This window comes from Xenopus laevis, chromosome 8L, assembly GCF_017654675.1.
Source record: "Xenopus laevis strain J_2021 chromosome 8L, Xenopus_laevis_v10.1, whole genome shotgun sequence".
NCBI classification, from domain to species: domain Eukaryota; kingdom Metazoa; phylum Chordata; class Amphibia; order Anura; family Pipidae; genus Xenopus; species Xenopus laevis.
The window spans coordinates 83,947,540-83,969,396 of NC_054385.1; the positions used below are offsets into that span (position 1 = coordinate 83,947,540).

Genomic DNA, 21,857 nt, shown 5'->3' on the forward strand with positions numbered 1-21,857 from the left:
ACCTGCGTTTGGCGCTTACATGCGTCTGTTTGAGTACAGTCCTCTTCAAAATAATTGACTGTATCTACTCCTGCGCTCCCCTGCGGCTGAACGGAAAAAGGAGACACAACGCAGGGGAGTACAGGCAAAAATGCCCGTGTGCAAGAGCCCTAAGATGGACTGATGGACTGATCCCAAACCATTTAGGATCAATAACTGCACAGAGGAAGTTAGTAAGATAGCAGCCTAAAGTTTTAGGGTATGCAACGCTTCTTCAGATGTATCAATGAAAATCACATATGAATATTTTCTAATTCTTATTGTGATATATGGAATAGGATAGCTGTCCTTTATTACAGTTTGTGTGCCAGGCAGGCATCTGATTATTACCTTAAGTGTGTGCTGTACCCCATGTTTTATACAGTCTGACTCAGTATCTGCATAAATGTGCTGAAATGGCAAGGGAAGCTATTAATAGTGAACATAAGAAATTGAGGTGTGCAGATATGCAAATAATTGGGAAAACATAAGAATGTATGTGTGTGTGAATGAAAATCCAAACTTCATTGTTAAAAATAAGAGTAAAATAAAGGCCTGTTTTTATTGCAAGCTGCACTTGGATCCATTGTATTTTGCATAGACCAGATTCTGCCTTACTCATCATGTGGCTCTATGTCTAATGGCAAACTGTCATCTCTTGGCTCTAGGTGGATTTACAGACAGAAATTATGACTGGAGCTCAGAGGAGGAGGAGTATGAGAAGAAGGCTCACCCAGTTCAGGTCCTTGTGGTTAAAGATGATCATTCCTTTGAGTTGGATGAGACAGCATTGAACAGCATTTTGCTCTCAGAAGCAGTCAGGGACAAGGAGGTGGTCGCTGTGTCAGTAGCTGGAGCATTTAGAAAAGGAAAATCTTTCCTGATGGACTTTATGCTGAGATATATGTACAAAACGGTATATATTATGTGCTTTTTACTTTACAGTCCTGTTACAAGCTCCAGTTTGTGAACATACCTATCATGGTCCTAATTCCTGTAAAGAACTGGCCAACTGCCAGTAAAGAATAAAAGCAATTACTCTAGTTCTTCATAAAATGTGGAATTGTATAATATATATATATATATATATATATATATATATATATATATATATATATATATATATATATATATATATATATATATATATATATATATATATATATATATAACAAACAAGGGAAAGTTGTGCTCACCACTATTTTTTAAAAAATAGTGGTGAGCACAACTTTCCCTTGTTTGTTATAGTTATACAGGAGCAGTGACCAGCTCCATGTTGTAGCTCCCACCCCTCCCAGCTATAGTCAGGTGATCCCCACTGGTGTCTAATAAAAGGGCAGCCAAGTATGGGAGTTTTACTTTGAAAGCAGCTAGTAAGTTGCAGGTAAAACTTAGTCCCTTTGTAAAATGTATAATTAAGCAATTGAATTCTTAATGAATCAGATGAAAATTAAGCGTAGGACTGGCCAGATATGGGATGACTTTGACGTAGTTGGCCAGCTTAAATATATTGCAATATATGGACAAACAATCCCTGTGTTGTTTAAAGGGTAACGCATTTTTTAGTAGCAGTATGCACAAAATGTCTCTGTCTTAAATATATTGATAATGGGTCGAGTGCAGAGGACCTCTTGTAGTTGACTATATATATATATATATATATATATATATATATATATATATATATATATATATATATATATATATATATATATATATATATATATATATATATATATATATATATATACTGTATTTTTTGCTTTGCATCTGTCAGGCTTGGAATTTCAACTGTGAAAGATAGTAGTGATATAGGAAATGGACCTTCACAGCAACCAGATAACATTTTCAGTTGCAGGTTGGAAACATGCCCAGACTGGCAATCTGTGGGTTCTGGCAAATGCGAGAGGGGCTACTGTTAGTTGCCGTAGATAGTCACTATTTATTGGGCTGGTGAGGTGTTGTTTGGGCATCAGTGTAGCTGAAATGCCAGGGCCTATTCTGAATCTCAGTCCAGACCTGGTTGGAAATAGGCCAAATTGGAAGACTAATAATCCATAACCATACAAGATAAAAAATGAAGGCCAATTGAAAATATGCTTATAATAGGCCCATCTATAACACACTAAAAGTTAATATAAAGGTGATTCCTTGTAAATGAACCATCTACAGTGCTTATTGGATTTTTGTGATTAGTATTTTCCTTTTTGTCCAGGATACAGTTGATTGGCTTGGGGATTATAATGAGCCACTGTCTGGTTTCTCCTGGAGAGGAGGTTCTGAACGGGAAACCACAGGAATTCAGATATGGAGTGAAATCTTCCTGGTGGAGAATCCTGATGGCAACAAGGTACATGAACTTTTGGCTGTTTTAGTAACTGTAGCACAAATCTATGAAATCTTGTACCCAGAAACTCCACTGTATTATCTAGTACAAGGGCTGAAAGCTATAAGGAGAATTTGGTTGTGATTAAAAAATAGGTGGAAGGTGATACTTTAAATAATGACGTTTCTGGGTCAATGACAAGGCTTCTCCAAAATATCCTCCATGAAAGCCATTGGCTCCAGGAAAGTGACATTTTTGTTTGCTTCAGTTACCAATATTTAGCTCTAAGCACTTTTAACAGTTTAATTGTATATGCTGGTTGGTATTTTTGGAGTGGGACATTAAGGGGTCCATTCACTTAGTTCGAGTGAAGGAATAGAGGAAAGTGTTTTTTTGGCTACTTCGACCATCGAATGGGCTACTTCGACCTTCGACTTCGAATCGAACGATTCGAACTAAAAATCGTTCGACTATTCGACCATTTGATAGTCAAAGTACTGTCTCTTTAAAAAAAACTTCGACCCCCTAGTTCGCCACCTAAAACCTACCAAGGCCAATGTTAGCCTATGGGGAAGGTCCCCATAGGCTTCCTATCAATTTTTTGATCGAAGGATAATCCTTCAATCGATGGATTAAAATCCTTTGAATCGTTTGATTCGAAGGATTTAATCGTTTGATCGAACGATTATTCCTTCGGTCATTCGAACGAATTGCGCTAAATCCTTCGACTTTGATATTCGATGTCGAAGGATTTTAATTCGGCGGTTGAATATCGAGGGTTAATTAACCCTCGATATTCGAACCTAGGTAAATTTGCCCCTAAGCCTTCCTAAATAGTCAATATTATCCACCTATGATTAGCATCACAGTAAACGTGGCTCTGTTGGAGCAACAGGCTAATAGGGGGTAGTAGACATATGATACCTCTCTAAAGATATTAAATGAAATATGATTACAGAAAATAAAAATACAAATATAATATGCAGGTTTGTATTCTTCCCCTAACCTGTTGATGAAAACATTATTATAATGGGTAAAGTAAAACATCATATGATGTTAGTGTTGTGCCATGACTCATGTACAGTACAATAAGGTGTTAAACCTCAACTAAAATCTCTAAGTTGCTTGCAAAACATGTTGTACCTATGACATAGTGCCTATAGTATAAGGTGTAATGAACCCCAACTAAAATGTATCAACATAAAAGAAATGCTGTCACTGAATTCTTGTTATCTTTTTGTTTCACGCATGGCTTGAAGGTGGCAGTGTTACTAATGGACACCCAAGGAACATTTGATAGTCAGTCCACACTCAGAGATTCCGCTACAGTATTTGCCCTCAGTACTATGATTAGCTCCATACAGGTATGTACATTATTTTGTTCATAAAAAATGAACCTATTATGATGCAATGGAAACTGTGGTAAAATTATATTCTTGAAATACCAGTTGGAGCTTAGGGGTTTTAAAAATTCACCTTACTATTCAGGTGGGTTTGGGCTGCGTATGTTTTACCGGTAACGGGTGGGTTTGGGACAAACTTTTCCATCTTACAATGCCCTGCTTCTGTCTTCAGCAGCCTGTCTTTATAGGCACACAGCTCCACCCTGCCCAGAGATAGGTGTGCCAGGTTGGGTTGGGAGCAGGTGTGTTAGGGTCAAAAAGTTAAAAAAGTTAGCTGACATCATGCGCATACTCCCAATCAAGTCTGTTGCAATGTTTATTTAGCACTAAAAGCTATTGTACAAACATGTTGGGATGCTGTTCTACTTTTACTAGTGTTGAGCTTGTTTGTTCCTAGAAGAACATAGTTCTCTAAACTGACGTATGTATTGCATAGCTTTGAGGCCTGTCATCATTTAAGATAGTCCTATCTGCTGTGATGTAATCTGTGTTGTGCTTGACTGTGATCATATAGGAGAGGTGCAACCAAATCATTAAATATTTCACATCCAGGGTCATATGGGATAAGATGAAAGCATTCATCGTTCCTCTTGATGCTGATTTACCTCCAGTAACATCAGTGTAACATGATCATTTTTGCTTGAGGGCTCTTCTACCCATTAAGCTTTTGACCATTTAATTACTTAGCAGTATTCACATTCTAGGTGTTTATTTGCCTTTACGAATCCTGTTATTCTAGTTGCTAGGAAGTAACCTAACGTCTCTGATTTCAGGTGTACAACTTGTCCCAGAATGTGCAGGAAGATGACCTTCAACACCTACAGGTAACAAAATATTTTTGCAACAAATGGAGGAATATATAGAATAATATCATGCTTATTGCCTGCAATTTAAAGACTTTTATGTTAAGATTTGTATTTCTTATATACAAACATAAACACAGGTTATGAATGACCTGACTTAACACCCTTACCATTATGTTTTAATGCTGTTATTGAGGTGGACATTTTAATTTCTTTATGAAGCCACAACTTTCCCTTTAAAAACTGTACATAAACCATGCATGAATGTGCCATACACACTTGTAACATATGATTAGTCAATATTATATTAAATATACGTGTTAAATAATTAATTTGTACGTAGGAATCACTGCACTAAATGACAATAGTCTTCCAGGCACCTGATGTATCACTTCTCTCCTATACTTTCCTAACCAGCTATTTACAGAGTATGGAAGGCTGGCGATGGAAGAGACCTTTCTGAAACCCTTCCAAGTAAGTAGCATGAAATCTTACTCAGTGGCCATTTAGATTTAAAATGTCTCAGCTTGAAGTATGTACCTTGTTCGGGACAGCTTTGCAACTCTCTGTCTGAACTTTTCAAGCACTCCCAGCTAGGGGAATGGTCTGTTTGTTATACTTGATTAATGATTATTACAACTCTGCCAAATGTAACACACAAATAGAGAAACTATAATCAACCATTCAAACCTCTGCAGTATTGTATGTCCCAGGACTACTCTCTAGAGCAGTGTTCCCCAACCAGTAGCTCATGAGCAACATGTTGCTCACCAACCCCTTGGATGTTGTGGCCTCAAAGCAGGAGCTTATTTTAGAAATCCAGACTTGGAGGCAAGTTTTGGTTGCATAAAAATCAGGTGTACTGCCAAAAAGAACCTCCTGTAAACTGCCAGTCCATATAGGAGCTACCAAATAGCCAATCACAGCCCTTATTTAGCACGCTCACACACTTTTTCATTCTTGTGTTGTTCCCCAACTCTTTTTTCATATGATTGTTGCTCACGGGTAAAAAAGGTTGGGGACCACTGCTCTAGAGCAATGTTGAATACTGCCTACCGGGAGGGTAACAACAAAATTAAGCGGTTATTTATCAAAGTTGAGTTGTGTTTTCTTGAAAAATTCAAGTTTTTTGAAGGTAGTTACATTGAAAAAACACGTTTTTTTTCAGGGGAAAAACAACTAGAATTTTTCAAGATTGATTATACCCCGAAGCTACTAAAAGCCCGAATCCGAAAATACTGCAGCGTAAACCTGATGAGGTCATGTAGAAGTCAGTGGTAGGGGGCCCTTTAACAATTTGAAGATGTTTTTGCCTTCATGATTTTCGGGTTTTGTTTTATGTTGGTTTGCGCTCGAAAATTAGTTTAATTCAAGGTATTTAAGTTTTTTTCCCCGATTGCATTCAATCAAGTTTTTTACATTCAGGTTTTTTCATAAATAAGCAAACATTTGAGAAAAACTTCACAAAAACTTCACAAACCTCACAAACTCAACCTTTTATAAATAACCCTCTACGTGTTTGGGATGAAAACAGGCTAGTCAGAAAATAAATCCAGAAAGCATTGCAGCATTAACATGGGCAATAAGTAAATTGTGTGTGACTGTATGAAGTGCAGAATAACTGACTATTTACAGACAGACCCACTGCAAAATATCCATCTGGTTAGTATTCTAAACTTCTTAATATCACTAAAAATAACATTCACAGTGGACAAACAGGGAATGTCAGGACAAAATTTGAGTGTAAAATGCCAGAAAAACACTCAGAGAAACGCACACATTGAAATGCTTTCTAACAGAAATTGAGAAGTTGGTACAGCACAGTTGTACTGTTGTTCAAACAATTTGTTCAGGTGCCTACTTAAATAATGCTGTGCATCCTAGTGCAAGAATTCTTATGGTATTGTAAAATATATGTTATGGAGACTGTCATATTTAATAAACATGTCTAAAAGAAACACAAACCAATGGGGCAATATTTATTAAAATAAATGTATTTAAATATAAACATTGAAATAGTACAAAAGAAAAATTACAACAAAGCACCACATACATTATTATTGTAGCAGTTTTCAAATAGACCAGCAGGTGGAGCTGAAATAAAAGAGTAAAATGCAAGATCCTAACATACAAACAATTTATGATTCAAGGTAAATTTATAGTGGCGGATGGGGGAGAGAGAGACAGAGGTGAAGGAGAGAAAGACTGCACTGAAATGCTTCAGCAAGGAATCATTTTAGTAAATAGAATTTACATTGTACATACAAGTACATTAGAGGACATTATAGACAAATAGCAGGGGACCTTTTTACCCATAAAGTGGATCACCGTACCCGAGGCCACCCCTTTAGACTAGAAGAAAGGAACTTTCATTTGAAGCAACGTAGAGGGTTCTTCACAGTCAGGACAGTGAGGTTGTGGAACGCACTGCCGGGTGATGTTGTGATGCTGATTCAGTTAATGCCTTTAAGAATGGCTTGGATGATTTTTTGGACAGACATAATATCAAAGGCTATTGTGATACTAAATTCTATAGTTAGTATAGGTATGGGTATATATAATTTATGTGAGGGTATGGAGGGGAGTGTGTATGGATGCTGGGTTTTCATTTGGAAGGGTTGAACTTGATGGACTTTGGTCTTTTTTCAACCTGATTTAACTGTGTAACTATGATTTTACTATATACAACATAAATCCATGGGGGTGCAGCTAAAACAACACAGGTAACCAAAGGCAGGCAACAAATTGCTGTGGATAGGTTTGGGAACAATGCATTAAGGAATTTTACATCACTTGGAGGGTGTTATGGTTGCTTCATTCACTGAATGGCATCTGGTTTCAGTCACCACTTGGAGGAGGCAGCGTTTGCTTTAAACTTTCCAAGCAGATGAAGTGAACTTTGGGGAATGTGGAGGATTTGTTAGCAATTTACGGTAGTGGTTAAAAACATTTTTGACAGCAGATCAGAAACACTTGGCTCTTTTCTGCTACTAATTTCTCTGTTCAATTTAGAAGCCCAGATACCTAAAGTCCCTGGCTATACCAACAGTAATACATACTGTACATATATAAATATATATATACTGTATATATCACTTTCCTGTTAACGGGCTTTTCAGCACTTCTAGTCACAGTTGGGGTTGAACTGAAGGACCACACTATTCCATCACTTTGGTCACAAGTAAGAAAGAGCAGCCCCTAGCAATACAGGTAATAATATTTGGGGGTGTAAAATATAAATCACAACATGAATCCCACCAGCTGTAATTCTAACAATATTTAACCGTAATATGTACTTTAAATATCTAGTATTTGTTGTGCATTAACATCATCTGCACTGGCTATGTCCCCACCCCAACCTAGGGGGTCCCAAGATAAAAACAGTATGATATCTTCCGACTCTTCTAGCACATCAGATTGGATTAATGGATGCCAATGGTTTAGGGCAATGATGGTATGTTTTGTTGCAGGTGATTAATCTCAGGGACAGGCCTTTATCAGATGCTGTTAGCTTGACTGTGTCCAGTCCTTAACCCTTTTATGATCTAATAAGTGATCTGCAACCAGCTAGTCATAAACATGAATTAACCCAAGTATAGGTAAAGACTGGCAATGGTCTACAAACTGTAAGATACAATTAGTGTGCAGCACAGAAAATTCAAGGAAACTATCAACTATTTAGTCATACTGTACATGTGACACCAGTAGGACAGTTATGAGATGGAACAAATCAGATGAGACAACTCATTTCTGCAGATATAACTGCAGGCAGAGCTTCTGGCTGGAATATTGCCAGTGACAACAAGCACCCTTAAGCCACGTGTGCACACATCTCCTAAAATGCTGCTATGCACAAATAATATGTGAAAAGCATATATACACTTCCAGCAACTTCCTAATCCCACTTGTTACATTCCTTCCATGGAGATGTGGCAACATAAAATAGACATTTTTGCCATACTTTGCTGCAGCCACAGTTGAAGTCATTACATAGGTATGCTTTTGTCTTTGTTCTCCGATTAGTATGAAACAAACGACAAAAATATGTGTTTGCTCAAAAAAAAAAAAAGGTATCTATACCTGCATACTTCCACTATTGCCCAAGAGAGATAATTGCCACCAGGAGCTGTGGGGGAATAACACTTTATTGTCAGAAACAAGCATGGCATGTTCTAAGCAGGCACGCCATTGTTATATTTAATCAAAATGTAATTTATTTTGTAATTTGTAATTTAGTTTTGATTCCAGACGCATGAAGGGGCAGATGTATCAAGGGTTGAATTTCGAGGGTTTAAATCCCTCTAAATTCGACTGGGGAATAGAATCGAGTTGGCAATTCGGGCGAATTTACACGCCGGCGAATATTCGAATTGAATGATCGATCGAATGCCTTTTTATTCTATCAAAAACGTTCCCATAGGCTTTTAAAGCAATTCAGTAGGTTTTAGGTGGCGAAGTAGGCAGTCAAAGTATTTTTAAAAGAGACAGTACTTCAACTATCGAATGGGCGAATAGTCGAAGCGTTTTTGCACTCGATCTATTCAAATCATTCTACTCAGGCGAATTTACGCCAATTCGATAGTCGAGGAGCACAAAAAACGACTCGAAATTCGAGTATTTTTCCCTCTATTCCTTCACTCGAACTTAGTGAATGGGCCCCAATATGTCCTTTTGTGCAAACAACAAGAACAACCCATTCATTGCCAATCCCATTTATTTCAGGGGTTCATGGGGCAGAAGATTCAAGTTTATGAAGGTTACAGTGAAGAGATTGATGTTGCACTTGAGCAGACTATGCACACATGCATATAAGGGGCCACACATTCCAGTTTAGCCTGGTTAAACAAGTTGGTTGAGGGAACATACATAAAAATTAAAGGTAGAGGAACCCAATTATGATTATACACAGGGAAGGTTACTGCTACCTGCCTACATATTTGTGGGTGAGGATTTGGATTTGTGTAAGCTTAACTATATAGGGGTGAATGATGGTGCATGCATATATATTTGCAGAGTTTATCATAGTTACTTGGGGGGGTGGGAGATATTGCTCACTTACTTATTGCGGCACAGTACCACAGATGGGTGCATACTGTATATATACAGTATATATATTATACATAAAAAAATGTAACTGCAGTGTGGTATTTAGTTCTGTGTACAAGTGCCGGAGTTTGTAGCTTCAGAGCACTATGTGCAAGAGATAAATAGTCTGGAGTTCATGTGCTGACTCAACGTTCTGAGCTATTTGCCAATGTTGTTCTGTAGCCAGTTTTGTGTCACTGATAGAGATGATAGATTCCAGCTGGATCTCATTCTAACTTGCCAAACAAAACAGCACAATAAAACTTCATCCATCAACCTCTTCCCCCCTCACTTCTATTGTATATTTAAGAGATTTGAGTGTTTAACATGGAAATCTCACTTGAGCTGATGGACCCATTTTCATATCATTTTCTTATGCTGTGATGCAGAAATCTCACATAGTTTTGTCTTACACCATGTGTTTGTGTTGGATAAGGGTTATATCAAGATAATTAGCTTATGAGAGAGTCATTGGGGCAGATTTAATAAGGGGTGAAGACGACAATTTCTAGCGAAAGAGACCGTCGCTAGCGTTTGTTCGCACTCTATCGTCAGGCGACTTTTTGTTCAGACGAATGGTCATTGTTCCGCAAATTCACTAAAGTGCAGATTTTACTGATCATTACCTCTTTTGCCAGAGTTGACTTTGCCACCTCAGACCAGGCACTACTTAAATGAAGCTAGATCTTCCTCAATCTTATGTCACTTACATCATATCCTAACTTAAACTTTTTTGGGTTAACATTTTTCCCAAGACATTTGAGGGCCATGGAACATTCATATTACAGTGGGCTTTGTCTTTATTAAGTTTCCTTCGACATTTGTAATAAAAGTGGCCACTTCAAGCATTTGCACCAACATCTCTAATAAAGATGTCCATACGACTTATATGTTCCTGCCCTATTCAAATTGACCTAAGTGTAAGATCACTAGCGACTTTTTGCTAGGCATAAACGAACACTAACGAATCTTTGCTATGAAATGCTCACACTGAAGAAGTATCGCTAGTGAAAAGTCGCCAGCGTTCAGCTCGACGCAACTTCACATTTTAGTGTATTAGCGTAGTGGTAATGAATTTGTACCTGGCAAAGTGGTGCGAAGTGTGTGAAGTGGTTGCAAGCGACAATTCATCCTTTAGTAAATCTACCCCATTTACTATAGGATGTGTTTACCCTCGACGTAATGCTGCTGAGTCCTCTTTCAAAAGAAACACAGCATTTCTTTCCTTTTATTGTGTGCACATGGACTTCTGTATAAGACTTCCTGTTTTCAGCATAAACCTCCAGGGCAGGGCTTGAGCATGCTCAGTTTGCTCCTCTCCCCCTCCCTCATCCCATCCCTGCTGCAATCTGAGCTCAGAGCTGTAAGGGAGCAGGGAGAGACTCAGGCAGGAAGTGATGTCACACCAAGCTTATATGGCAGCTTCTATCCTAAACAAACAGATATAGTGTCTAGAACTGTTTACTCAGGTATGGTAAAGCATTCTGCAGAATAAAGATAGCGTTCTAGCTTGCACTATTGTGGCTAATCTGTTGGCAATAAACTGTCTTGGAGCTTTCCTTATCCTTTAAGCTCTCTTTCTGTCAGGTGCAAGAAATGAAAATATTCATACATAACAGCTCTAACTAACCTGTGGTACAAATATTAAAGCGCAACTCCAGCATCCCATCAACAGCCATCTGTATTGGAATTACCTATTTATAAAGTTTCAACAAGTTAACTTAGAAAGAAGTGATGTTGCCCATTTAATAGAGGATATTTCAGGGACATAGAATTGATAATATTCACTGTATTCATTATAAAATTATCAAAGTGAGAAAAAACAGGGTTAGAATAAATGCCAAATAGTGTTGATATCATCAACCTTCTACCATTTTACAAATTGTAAGTGTTATAAATAGGTCTATTAGGTTTCAGAAGTCTACATGTTTTGTAAATCTGGAGTCTCATGAATGAAATATTTTCCAAATGTTCCTTAAATTACAGGTCTTTGCTTCAATTATTATTACATATTTATAACCACCATATTTTGCAATGTTGTCCAAAGGAAGGTATACATCACACATATAGATTACATACAAATATAGTTGATACAGGAGACAAAGAGGGCCTTGCTCAACAGAGCTTCCATTCTTACCCTAATATTATCAACACTTGATTTACTTTTTAAGGCAGCAGTAGGTAGAAAAAATAAAGCAAAATTTAGATTGGTAGCAATGGGTTACTGCCCAGGTGCATATTGACCAGTGTTTATAAATTACCCTCAGTGTTACTTTAATTAGGTTTAAAGTGGAAATGAGTGAAGATGAAGCTGCAACCAAACTGTTAGTCAAACAGAGATATAAGACTCTTCACGCGTGCCCTACTCCTGCTGAGCATGGGGTGAATTCCATATATACACAGGATATCAGTATCCCAGTCCAGTTACCAGAGGATAGAAAGAAATATGCCAAAAATATGGTTTATATGAGAAGGAAAGGATGTCTCTAAGATGGCCGGTGTCATATTGTGCTGCACATCTTTCCCATTAAAAGATTAGCTGGAAATCTTCCCAGGCTCTGTCCCTTCTTGGTATGTGAGGCTATGAACTTTCAGAAAAAAACAGCACACTGCTTATATAGTTCAGAAAGCTTTGTGCCTGATCAGTCTGTACTTCTCAAATAAATGAAATAGGAAAAACAAAAACGACTGAGATAAATGGAAATCAAGATAGGAAAGACATAGGATAGCTGAATATCCCTCTGTTATGCCATAAGTATAAAGTACTATTGTTTAAAGCATTGCCTAGAAAGTTTAGTATTTTTACTAAAAACTTGACTTGTAACCACCAATTTTTTTTAAATGTAACAATTGTCTATGGGTCAGGGAGGTTCACAAAAGAATTGCAGCATCCGTTATTAAGCTGCAATCAATTAGCAAAACTCCAAGCCTATATCTTCATCATTAAATGTGCATTGCTCATAAGACACACATTCACTGCTATATCAGTTTTAGCCAATCTAGTATTAGATAAAATAAACGCATCAATTTTTGACATAGATCTCAGTCCCTGCAATATTTTAGGACACACCACTCTATCATGCCAGTTTTAACCTGTTGAGTCTGTGTACCATGGACGGAAGGTTAATTTTGGCCAGCAAGTCTACCTGAGCATGAAAAAAGCTCATAGAAAGTGCCACATAAGGATTCGCTGATGGTAAACATATGTGGCAAATCATTTTCCGAGGTTGCCCGTAGTTTCCTCTACAAAACACATCAAAGCCATTCAAACTGCAGAATTGCTCTTTAAACCAATCAAAATGATTTTCATACTCATTCTCATAAAATTTCTGCCGTCACCCAAACCTACATATAAAAAAAAACAAAATAGGATCCAGTATTATTTATTGTAATAAGGTATTTGCTCCACTAGCAGGAGATTCCAACCACTACTATTCAGGCTTCCATTCTTGAACAAGACTACTAAATCTATGTAGACCACATATACAGGAACACCTCTGTCCATTGTGTCCCTTCCCTGGAGCCTTGTTTACATTAAATTTACTTCTGTATTAAAGCACCATGCACCATGCATTAGCCACTGCAAATCTGTTTGTGTCTCTCCTGTAACATTGGCTCTTCTATAGTATATCCAGAGGTAAGGAACTCATTAGACTTGTGTTTAATTTGAGACCTTTTTGGTATAGTTTCTGAGTTGCTCAAACATCAGAAGTGTAAAAATATCATTATGTTTAAGCATTCCCAAACTGAAGCATATTTACAATGGGTTCCAATTATTATTATAATAATTTGCATAGTTTTCATTCAGAGTATTCAGAAGATAAAGTAAAACCAATGACATTCTCTTGTAAGTCATTGTGATGCAATGTTGTTATGTCTTAAACCAAAGGAGTCCCACTCTACCATCCAGAATCTCATATATTAAAGTCAGCAACACCTATGGCCTGCATTAAAGATATTTCTGCTTCTCCTTGTGGACTCATCAGTTAAACCACTTGTATCTAAGGCTGAACAATAAACAGGCTATACAGCTACTCAATCTTAATAGAGCTGTAGCACAACTAGATTTCTGTGCCAGTTTAAGGTCCATTCTTCTTTATCCTGTCATGACACAGATTACATTCTACAGTACAACAATCCATCCTTTACTACACAGGTTCTAGGAGTAGGGTGAAAAATAGGTTAAGTGCTATCTGGCCCAACTAAGAATAGAGCAAACCTCTATAAAGGATATTCTGGTGCCCCCATCTTTTAGGATGCAAAACCACTTAACATGACCACGTGACAACCAATGGCATTGTATGACAGAAAATGTACAGCATTTCTCTCACAAGTTTTTCTTTTCTCTCACTTTCTAGTCCCTTATTTTCCTGGTCCGTGACTGGAGTTTTCCATATGAATTCCCGTATGGTTCTGATGGAGGCATGAACTTTTTGGAAAAGCGCCTAAAGGTTTTTACATTCACCTACTAGGTTCCAGGTGTAGCATATCAGTATCAGTATGAAAAAAAAAGACAATATAACCATTGCTTATATGCTATTGATTATATATATTTCTTTCTGAAGATATGCATTAGCACATTTATAGGAGCAATCTGGATGCTGTTGGTAATACCTTTTAGTAGAACAATATCACAGCACTTTATGAAGTCAGAGTGTCTCAAAGCTACAGGGCTTTGCAGTCTATTTAGTATCTGAAGTAACCAGTGGCTTTCAGTAGAGACAAGTGCATTGCATGAGCTTCCCATGATATGCATATTTACTTACAGGTCTCTGAGAACCAGCATGAAGAGCTGCAGAATGTGAGAAAGCACATCCACTCCTGTTTCACCAACATCTCAAGCTTTCTCATGCCCCATCCAGGCCTCACTGTAGCAACAAACCCAAACTTTGATGGAAAACTCAAAGGTATGTATCATTAGTAAAAAGAGTTGTAATATCGTAACTATAAAATGCAACCTATTTAGTAGAAGTCGCTATCTTCCATTTACTATGCTTCAATGAGGATTTATTGGGACATGATTTACTGCATGCACACAGTCTTTATTGTCTCTGAACATGAATTTATACAAGAGTAGGAGCTGGCATGTATCTTGCTTTAACTGAAACATTCTATATAAAAACATAGCAACATGATCAAGACCTCTGCTTTAGTATTTAAGAACCATGACCTGCATGAGCTGCCAAATATCTGTTTGTGCTGAGTTTTCTGTACTGCTACGCTGCTACTCCTCTATTGCATATCTCAAGTTAGGGAAATTAATAGATTCATTTGTTTCATTTGATACCATTTTGCTGCAGTTTTTGAGTTGCTCAAACATCACAAGTGTAAATAAAAATGAGTATACTTTAGCATTCCCAATTTGAGGCATACGGGTATTGGATCTGTTATCTGGAAACCTGTTATCCAGAAAGCTCTAAATTACGGGAAGGCCGAATCCCATAAACTGTATTTTAGCCAAATAATTAGAATTTTTTCTCTGTAGTAATAAACCAGTGCCTTGTACTTGATCCCAACTGAGATCGAATTAATCCTTATTGGAGGCAAAACCAGCCTATTGAGTTTATTTAATGTTTAAATAATTTTTTAGTAGACTTAAGGTATGAAGATCTGTTATCCAGAAAAGCCCAGGTCCCGAACATTCTAGTTATTATTATAATAATAATTGAGTATTTTTATTTCCGTTTGTTTTTATTTCTTATACTATTCTGTGCTGGCAACAATGTTTCTTAAAGGGATACTGGGAAAAAACATTTTTTTCAAAATGAATTAGTTAATAGTGCTGCTCCAGCAGAATTCTGCACTGAAATCCATTTCACAAAAGAGCAAACAGATTTTTTTATATTCAGTTTTGAAATCTGACATGGGGCTAGACATTTTGTCAATTTCCCAGCTGCCCCAAGTCATGTGACTTGTGCTCTGATAAACTTCAATCACTCTTTACTGCTGTACTGCAAGTTAAGGTGGCCATAGATGCAAAGATCCACTCGTTTGGCGATGTTGCCAAACGAGCGGATCTTTCCCCAATATGCCATTAACAGGCATGGCTATATCGGGGGTAATCTGATTGTTCGGCCGTATGGCCGAACGATCAGATTACGATGTGCCATGAGCTCCGGCGGGATCGGTTGGGTCAAAATCAAACCTGACCGATCGACCAAACGACCGATCGACCAAACGACCGATCTCCGCCGGGCGAAAGATGTCGGCACACGCCACACACGATCCGAAAATCGGACGAATCCTCGATTCGTACGATCCGATCTGTGTGTCTATGGCCACCTTTAGAGTGATATCACCCCCCCCCCTTTCCCCCCAGCAGCCAAACAAAAGAACAATGGGAAAGTAACCAGATAGCAGCTCCCTAACACAAGATAACAGCTGTCTGGTAGATCTAAGAACAACACTCAATAGTAAAAACCCATGTCCCACTGAGACACATTCAGTTACATTGAGAAGGAAAAACAGCAGCCTGCCAGAAAGCATTTCTCTCCTAAAGTGCAGGCACAAGTCACATGACATGGGGCAGCTGGGAAATTGACAAAATGTCTAGCCCCATGTCAGATTTCAAAATTGAATATTAAAAAAATCTGTTTGCTCTTTTGAGAAATTGATTTCAGTGCAGAATTCTGCTGAAGCAGCACTATTAACTGATTCATATTGAAATTTTTTTTTTTTTCCCATGACAGTATCCCTTTAAGCTAACATATCTTCTGATGTCACTCATTGTCTGTACAGAGATATATAATGACACTAGGACAGCAAAGGTATTCCTACGTACATTTCTGCAGAAAAGCCTGATGGCATAAGGGGCTTTTAAAGGCAAAACACTGCCAACTAAATTTTTCTACAGCATCACTTATTTGAACAATGATTGATTGGGGGTCAAGGCTGGAATACATCTTACCATAGTGTTGTAACCTACAGCAACCAAGTTAGCTTTCATTACTATTATAGTTATGGGATCCATTATCCAGAAATCCATTAGCCAGAAAGTTCCAAAATTAAGGAAAGGCCATCTCCCATAGAATCCATTTTATTCAAATAATTCAAAATTTTAAAAATATTTTTTTCTCTGTAATAATAAAACAGTGCTTTGTGTTTGTGGTCTTTTGGTTTTATTCAATGTTTGCATGATTTTCTAGTACACTTAGAGGCACATTTATCAAAGGTCGAATTTTGAATTCATGTTCGAGTTTTTTAAAATTCCCATGAACTCCCATAAACCTGAAATTCGACCAATCGAAATGTATTAATAAAATCTAATTTTCTCAGCTCCGACTAATCTAATCGACAGGTCAGGAAGGCTGCAAACAACACCAAATTGATCCCTGGACCTCTCCTATTGACTTGTACAGCAATTCGGCAGGTTCTTAAAAGGCCTGAATATGATAAATCTGGAATTTCAAATTTGAATTTGAAATAAAAACGCAAATCGAGTTTTGGTCAAATGTTTTGACCAAAACATTTTTTTGAAAATTTGAATTCAGATTTTCACTTTGACCATTAATAAATCTGTCCCAGGTCCCGAGCAATCTGTGCAACAGGTCCCATACCTGTATTAATGTTGACAGGTGAGAACAAGTTAGTGTTTGGTTGCTACAAATAATAAATGCAGAGTAACATGACACCAGTTGTGTAAAGTCCCCAGTTACTCTGCATAAACGAAACATATATAGTAACTTATGGATGAATTCATGTTTACCTTTTTAGAAATAGATGAAGAATTCATAAAGAATCTGAAAGTATTTATTCCATGGCTTCTGAGCCCTCAGAACTTGGATGTTAAAGAAATCAGTGGAAACCGAATCACTTGTAGAGGTCTGGTGGAGTATTTTAAGGTAATTTTCCAGAGTTCTCAAAAGCACCCTGTCACATAAAAATCTCCAAATGTGAATATTTATGCATTAAATCCCTTCACTGTTCCTTTTTTATACCTGCTGAATATTGGATTTTGTTGATATTTGAGCTGGAGTCACTGATATATTATTCAAAATAAAATGGTTGTGTACAGAGAGTCCCTTTCAATGAAGAAAGCCTGTAGATGGAATGAACACACTGTTAATAGTGGGATGGCTGTCTGGAAAAGGAACAAGCTGAAAGTAAAGATGCTGTCCTCATTTTGGTATTTATGGGAATACAGAGACGGAACTAGGTGGGGGTGGGCCCTGGTGCGGGCCGTGCAGCCTCTTCCGTGTGTCGCTGCAGACGCTGCAGTGGGCGCGTGACTGCCGGTGGGCCCTGCAGGGGGTGCGGGCCCTGGCCCAATTGCACCCCCTGCTCCCCCGGTAGTTACGCCACTGTGCAAATAACAAATCCTCAGCAAAAGATTTGGCCAAACTCAATCTGAACATTTATTTGCATATTCAAACTAGAAAAATAGACTTTACATTGCTTGTAATGTCACTTTTAATTGTCCAGAGGTTTAAAGTCACAGTTGTACAGGTGAAAACAAAGGGAGTGATTTATCAACACTCGAGTTAAAATTTTTGCAGCGATTTGGAAATTTCTGCACCAATACATTAATTCAAATTATAGTTCCAAAAACGTTATGCTTGGTGTTTATTGGATGCAAAAAAATCTGAAAAACTTGATTGTAAAACTTAGGCATCTAAGGGTGAAGACACACAGAACTATTAGTAGCAGCTACTTGTCATGGCTACAAAATAGAAAATAGTGATGATTGGCTATGCTAAGACACTGTGATACACTATGGCTATGCTAAGACACGTGATTTAGCAGATGTATATATCAGTATTGTCTATGACAGGGTATTCTTTTGGCATTTTGTAGTCACAACAAGTAACTGCTACTAATAGCTCCGGAGCTATTAGTAGCAGCTGTTGTTGTTGCTACACTATAACCTGCCATAGACTATACTGAGAATTGCCTTTGCTAAAACACATGTAGGGGTATATTTATCAAAGAGTGAAGTTAGAGATCGCCACAGTCCTCTAGAGTGAAATTCCACTACTCTCCATTCATTTCTATGTGATTTTGAAAGGTGTATTTATCACTTTCACCCATTGATAAATATTTATTTGAAAATCCCATGACAGGGGCAGCTGGGAAATTAACAAAATGTCTAGCCCCATGTCAGATTTCAAAATTGAATATAAAAAAAAGCTGTTTGCTCTTTTGAGAAATGGATTTCAGTGCAGAAGTCTGCTGGAGTAGCACTATTAACTGATGAGTTTTGAAAAAAACATGTTTTCTGATGACAGGATCCCTTTAAAAATTTGAGTTTATTCAAATTGAAAAAAAAAACGATATAATTCTTGAATTCTGATAAATAGGATCAGCCAAATCTGATTTCTGCATAAATGGCAAAAACCTTGGACTGAATCCTTTTTGCATTGCATCCCTATTTAAAGATATATTAGACTGAGTTACAATGAGATGTAGAATGAGATGTATGAAACGTACAAAGACATACACAAACAAGCAAAAACATACATGTGTAGGGATATTCACAAAATGAGGGCATTTACCCGAAAGTAAAAACTCATAGCAACCAATTAGCACTTAGCATTGATCAGATAACTATAGTAAGGCAAAAGGGTATATTTATCAAAGGACCAACAGACAGTTTGCCACAGTTCATCAGAGAAGAACTTCACAGCTTCAATTATATAGTGAATAAAGTACCCCCTCTTGTAAAATATAAGGATACTTTACGTTACTGAGGAGTTTCATGACCATATAAAAGCACAAGGCCAAGCGTTTCTATACAGGTCATGGAACTCCAAGGTGACTTCTAATATGCTCATATATTGCAACAAGGGTACTTTATTTATTATAATACACAAGTTTCAGTGAGTCATGTGACAGAAATGCAATCATTAAGCTTTGATTATAACCAATGACATCACTAAGCACAGTTTATAAGAATAAGGCTCTTGTGCATTATATAGTGAATAAAGTACCCCCTCTTGTAAAATATAAGGATATGATAAGTTACCAAGGAGTTTCATGACCATATAAAAACACGAGGCCGAAGGTCATGGAACTCCGAGGTAACTTCTAATATCCTCAGATTTTGCAACTGGGGGTACTTTATTAATTACAATACACAAATTTCAATGAGTCATGTGACAGAAATGACATCAGAACTCACCGTTTATAACTGATGACATCAGAACTCACCATTTATAAGGATATAATTTACAGGATATTCATGGCTTTTGTGTATTATATAAGATTTCTGCAGCTCTCCATTAGAGGACTTTTATATGATAAATACGTCCCAATGCTTTTATCCACATATGCATTTTTAGTGCAATATACTGTAAATATGCTGCACCGTACACTTATTCGAGTGTTATAATATTTTCCTGCTTTCAACACTGAGGTCCCTTCCTGTAGCTACAGACCCACAGAGCAGAATAAAATCAGTTAGCTGCATTGCTTTGAAGTGAAACACAACAATACAGAGCATAACATAAGTTGCTAAATAAGCGAAAAAGGTATTGGTTGCTTTGGATTGCTATGCCAAATTACCATTTACTGAATTCATCAGTATTACTTTTGTGAGCCAGTCACATAGTGTAGCCTTATAGGTTTTTTTTTGTTTTAATAATTATAAAAACGCATATTGCTCTGTGGTAAAAACAACTTATAATTGCTGAGGCTTTTGTAGGAGAACAGGCCTTGCAAGCTCCCAGATGGGAGGCCCCACTGGAGTTTCCCCAAAGCATGTGTTGTTACTAATGAAGTTCTACAATCTGTTAGGAAATAAACATTCCATATTCACATCTGAGTGCCAAAGAGGCTACACCCTGCTGTAAAATATGCCACAAAAGGGACCCACCCAGGCTGTGTGATCATCATTGATTTTAACAGAGATGCTCAGTACTTGCTGTGTCAGCAGAGCCCTGGATGCACGGGCCAAGGTTTACTTAGCAAAGCTCATTTACATGGCAATTTGTGTTAGTAAATTGAGGACAACTGCTTGATATGGAATTTGTAAATGTGCACATTTGAATATAGCTAGTGAAAAGAGTGTGGCTAGATTTGGCTGCTTTGCCACCTGCGGGCAATATCCTCAGCATTTCTGCACTTAAAGGTGTGGTTCACCTTTAATTTAACTTTTAGTATGTTACATAGTGGCCAATTATTAGCAACTTTTCAAATGGTCTTCATTATTTCTTTTTTTTATAGTTTTTAAATTATTTGACTTCTACTTCTCATTCTTTCCAGCTTTCAAATAGGGGTCACTGACCCCATCTGTACATCTACAAATGTATAGTTATTGCTATTGTTTTCATTACTCATCTTTCTAGTCAGGCCCTTTTCTATTCATATTCCAGTTCTCATTCAAATTAATGCATGGTTGCTAAGGTAATTTCGACCCTAGCAACCAGATTGCTGAATTTACAAACTGGAGAGCTGCTAAATAAAATGATAAATAACTCAAATACTAAAAATAATAAAAAATGTAAAACAATTGCAAATTGTCTCAGAATATAACTCTCTACATCATACTAAAAGTTAACTCAAAGGGGAACAACCCCTTTAATAAGAAACATTCAAGAAAAAACTTTATTAAAGCACATAATGTGGTTCCAGCTGACTTTCTAAATCTTACATGTTACTTTAGTTGATATAGGGAATTTTAAGATTGTGGAAGAACAGTAAAATCACCACTGATCAGCATTATTCTTTCAGACAGTATCTTGGGTACACTGGCCTAGCAGTGGGGGGGGGGGGGCGGGTTAATGCACAGGCTATAGCCTAGGGGCCCAGTGTGAACAGGGGTCCACTTCTATTTTCTTTTATAAAATATTTCTTTTTATTTGCGCTGCTGGCAGGGCCGGAACTAGGGGTAGGCAGAAGAGGCAGCTGCCTAGGGAGCAATGATAGGTGGGCGCTGGGCAGCAACCTCTAAAATTGTCTTCTGCCTACCCCTAGTCCATGTTCTCACCCCTAAGTCTTACTCCCCTTCCTTCCATCTGTCACCAACCCCTCCGTCGTTCTCCCCTCCCTCCTGTCAACCTTCCCTCCCCTTCGTCGCTCTGCCCTCCCTCCCCTCCATCACTCACCCCTCCATCATTTACCCCTCCCTCACCTCTGTTGCTCTCCCAACCCAGTCTAGAAAGCTTGTGTGTACGCGAGTCTGGATCTGAACGCATCTGGACCCAGCAGTAGCCTAGAAGGGGCTAGGGTTGCCACCTGGCCAGTATTTCTCCAGCCAAGGCTGAGGCAGATATTAAAATTTACTGG

At 37.7% G+C, this 21,857-nt stretch overlaps 1 protein-coding gene across 1 annotated transcript in view; it reads left to right on the forward strand.

The window, feature by feature from the left end:
* The window catches only part of atl1.L (atlastin GTPase 1 L homeolog), a 35,729-nt gene that overhangs the window by 4,993 nt on the left and 8,879 nt on the right, over positions 1–21,857 (forward strand). Inside the window, exons 2-9 of the mRNA XM_018230512.2 lie at positions 687–934; positions 2,234–2,368; positions 3,604–3,708; positions 4,521–4,571; positions 4,968–5,024; positions 13,994–14,086; positions 14,404–14,542; positions 17,349–17,476. Coding sequence (XP_018086001.1) covers positions 687–934; positions 2,234–2,368; positions 3,604–3,708; positions 4,521–4,571; positions 4,968–5,024; positions 13,994–14,086; positions 14,404–14,542; positions 17,349–17,476 — 956 coding nt within the window. The remainder of the gene's footprint in view (positions 1–686; positions 935–2,233; positions 2,369–3,603; positions 3,709–4,520; positions 4,572–4,967; positions 5,025–13,993; positions 14,087–14,403; positions 14,543–17,348; positions 17,477–21,857) is intronic.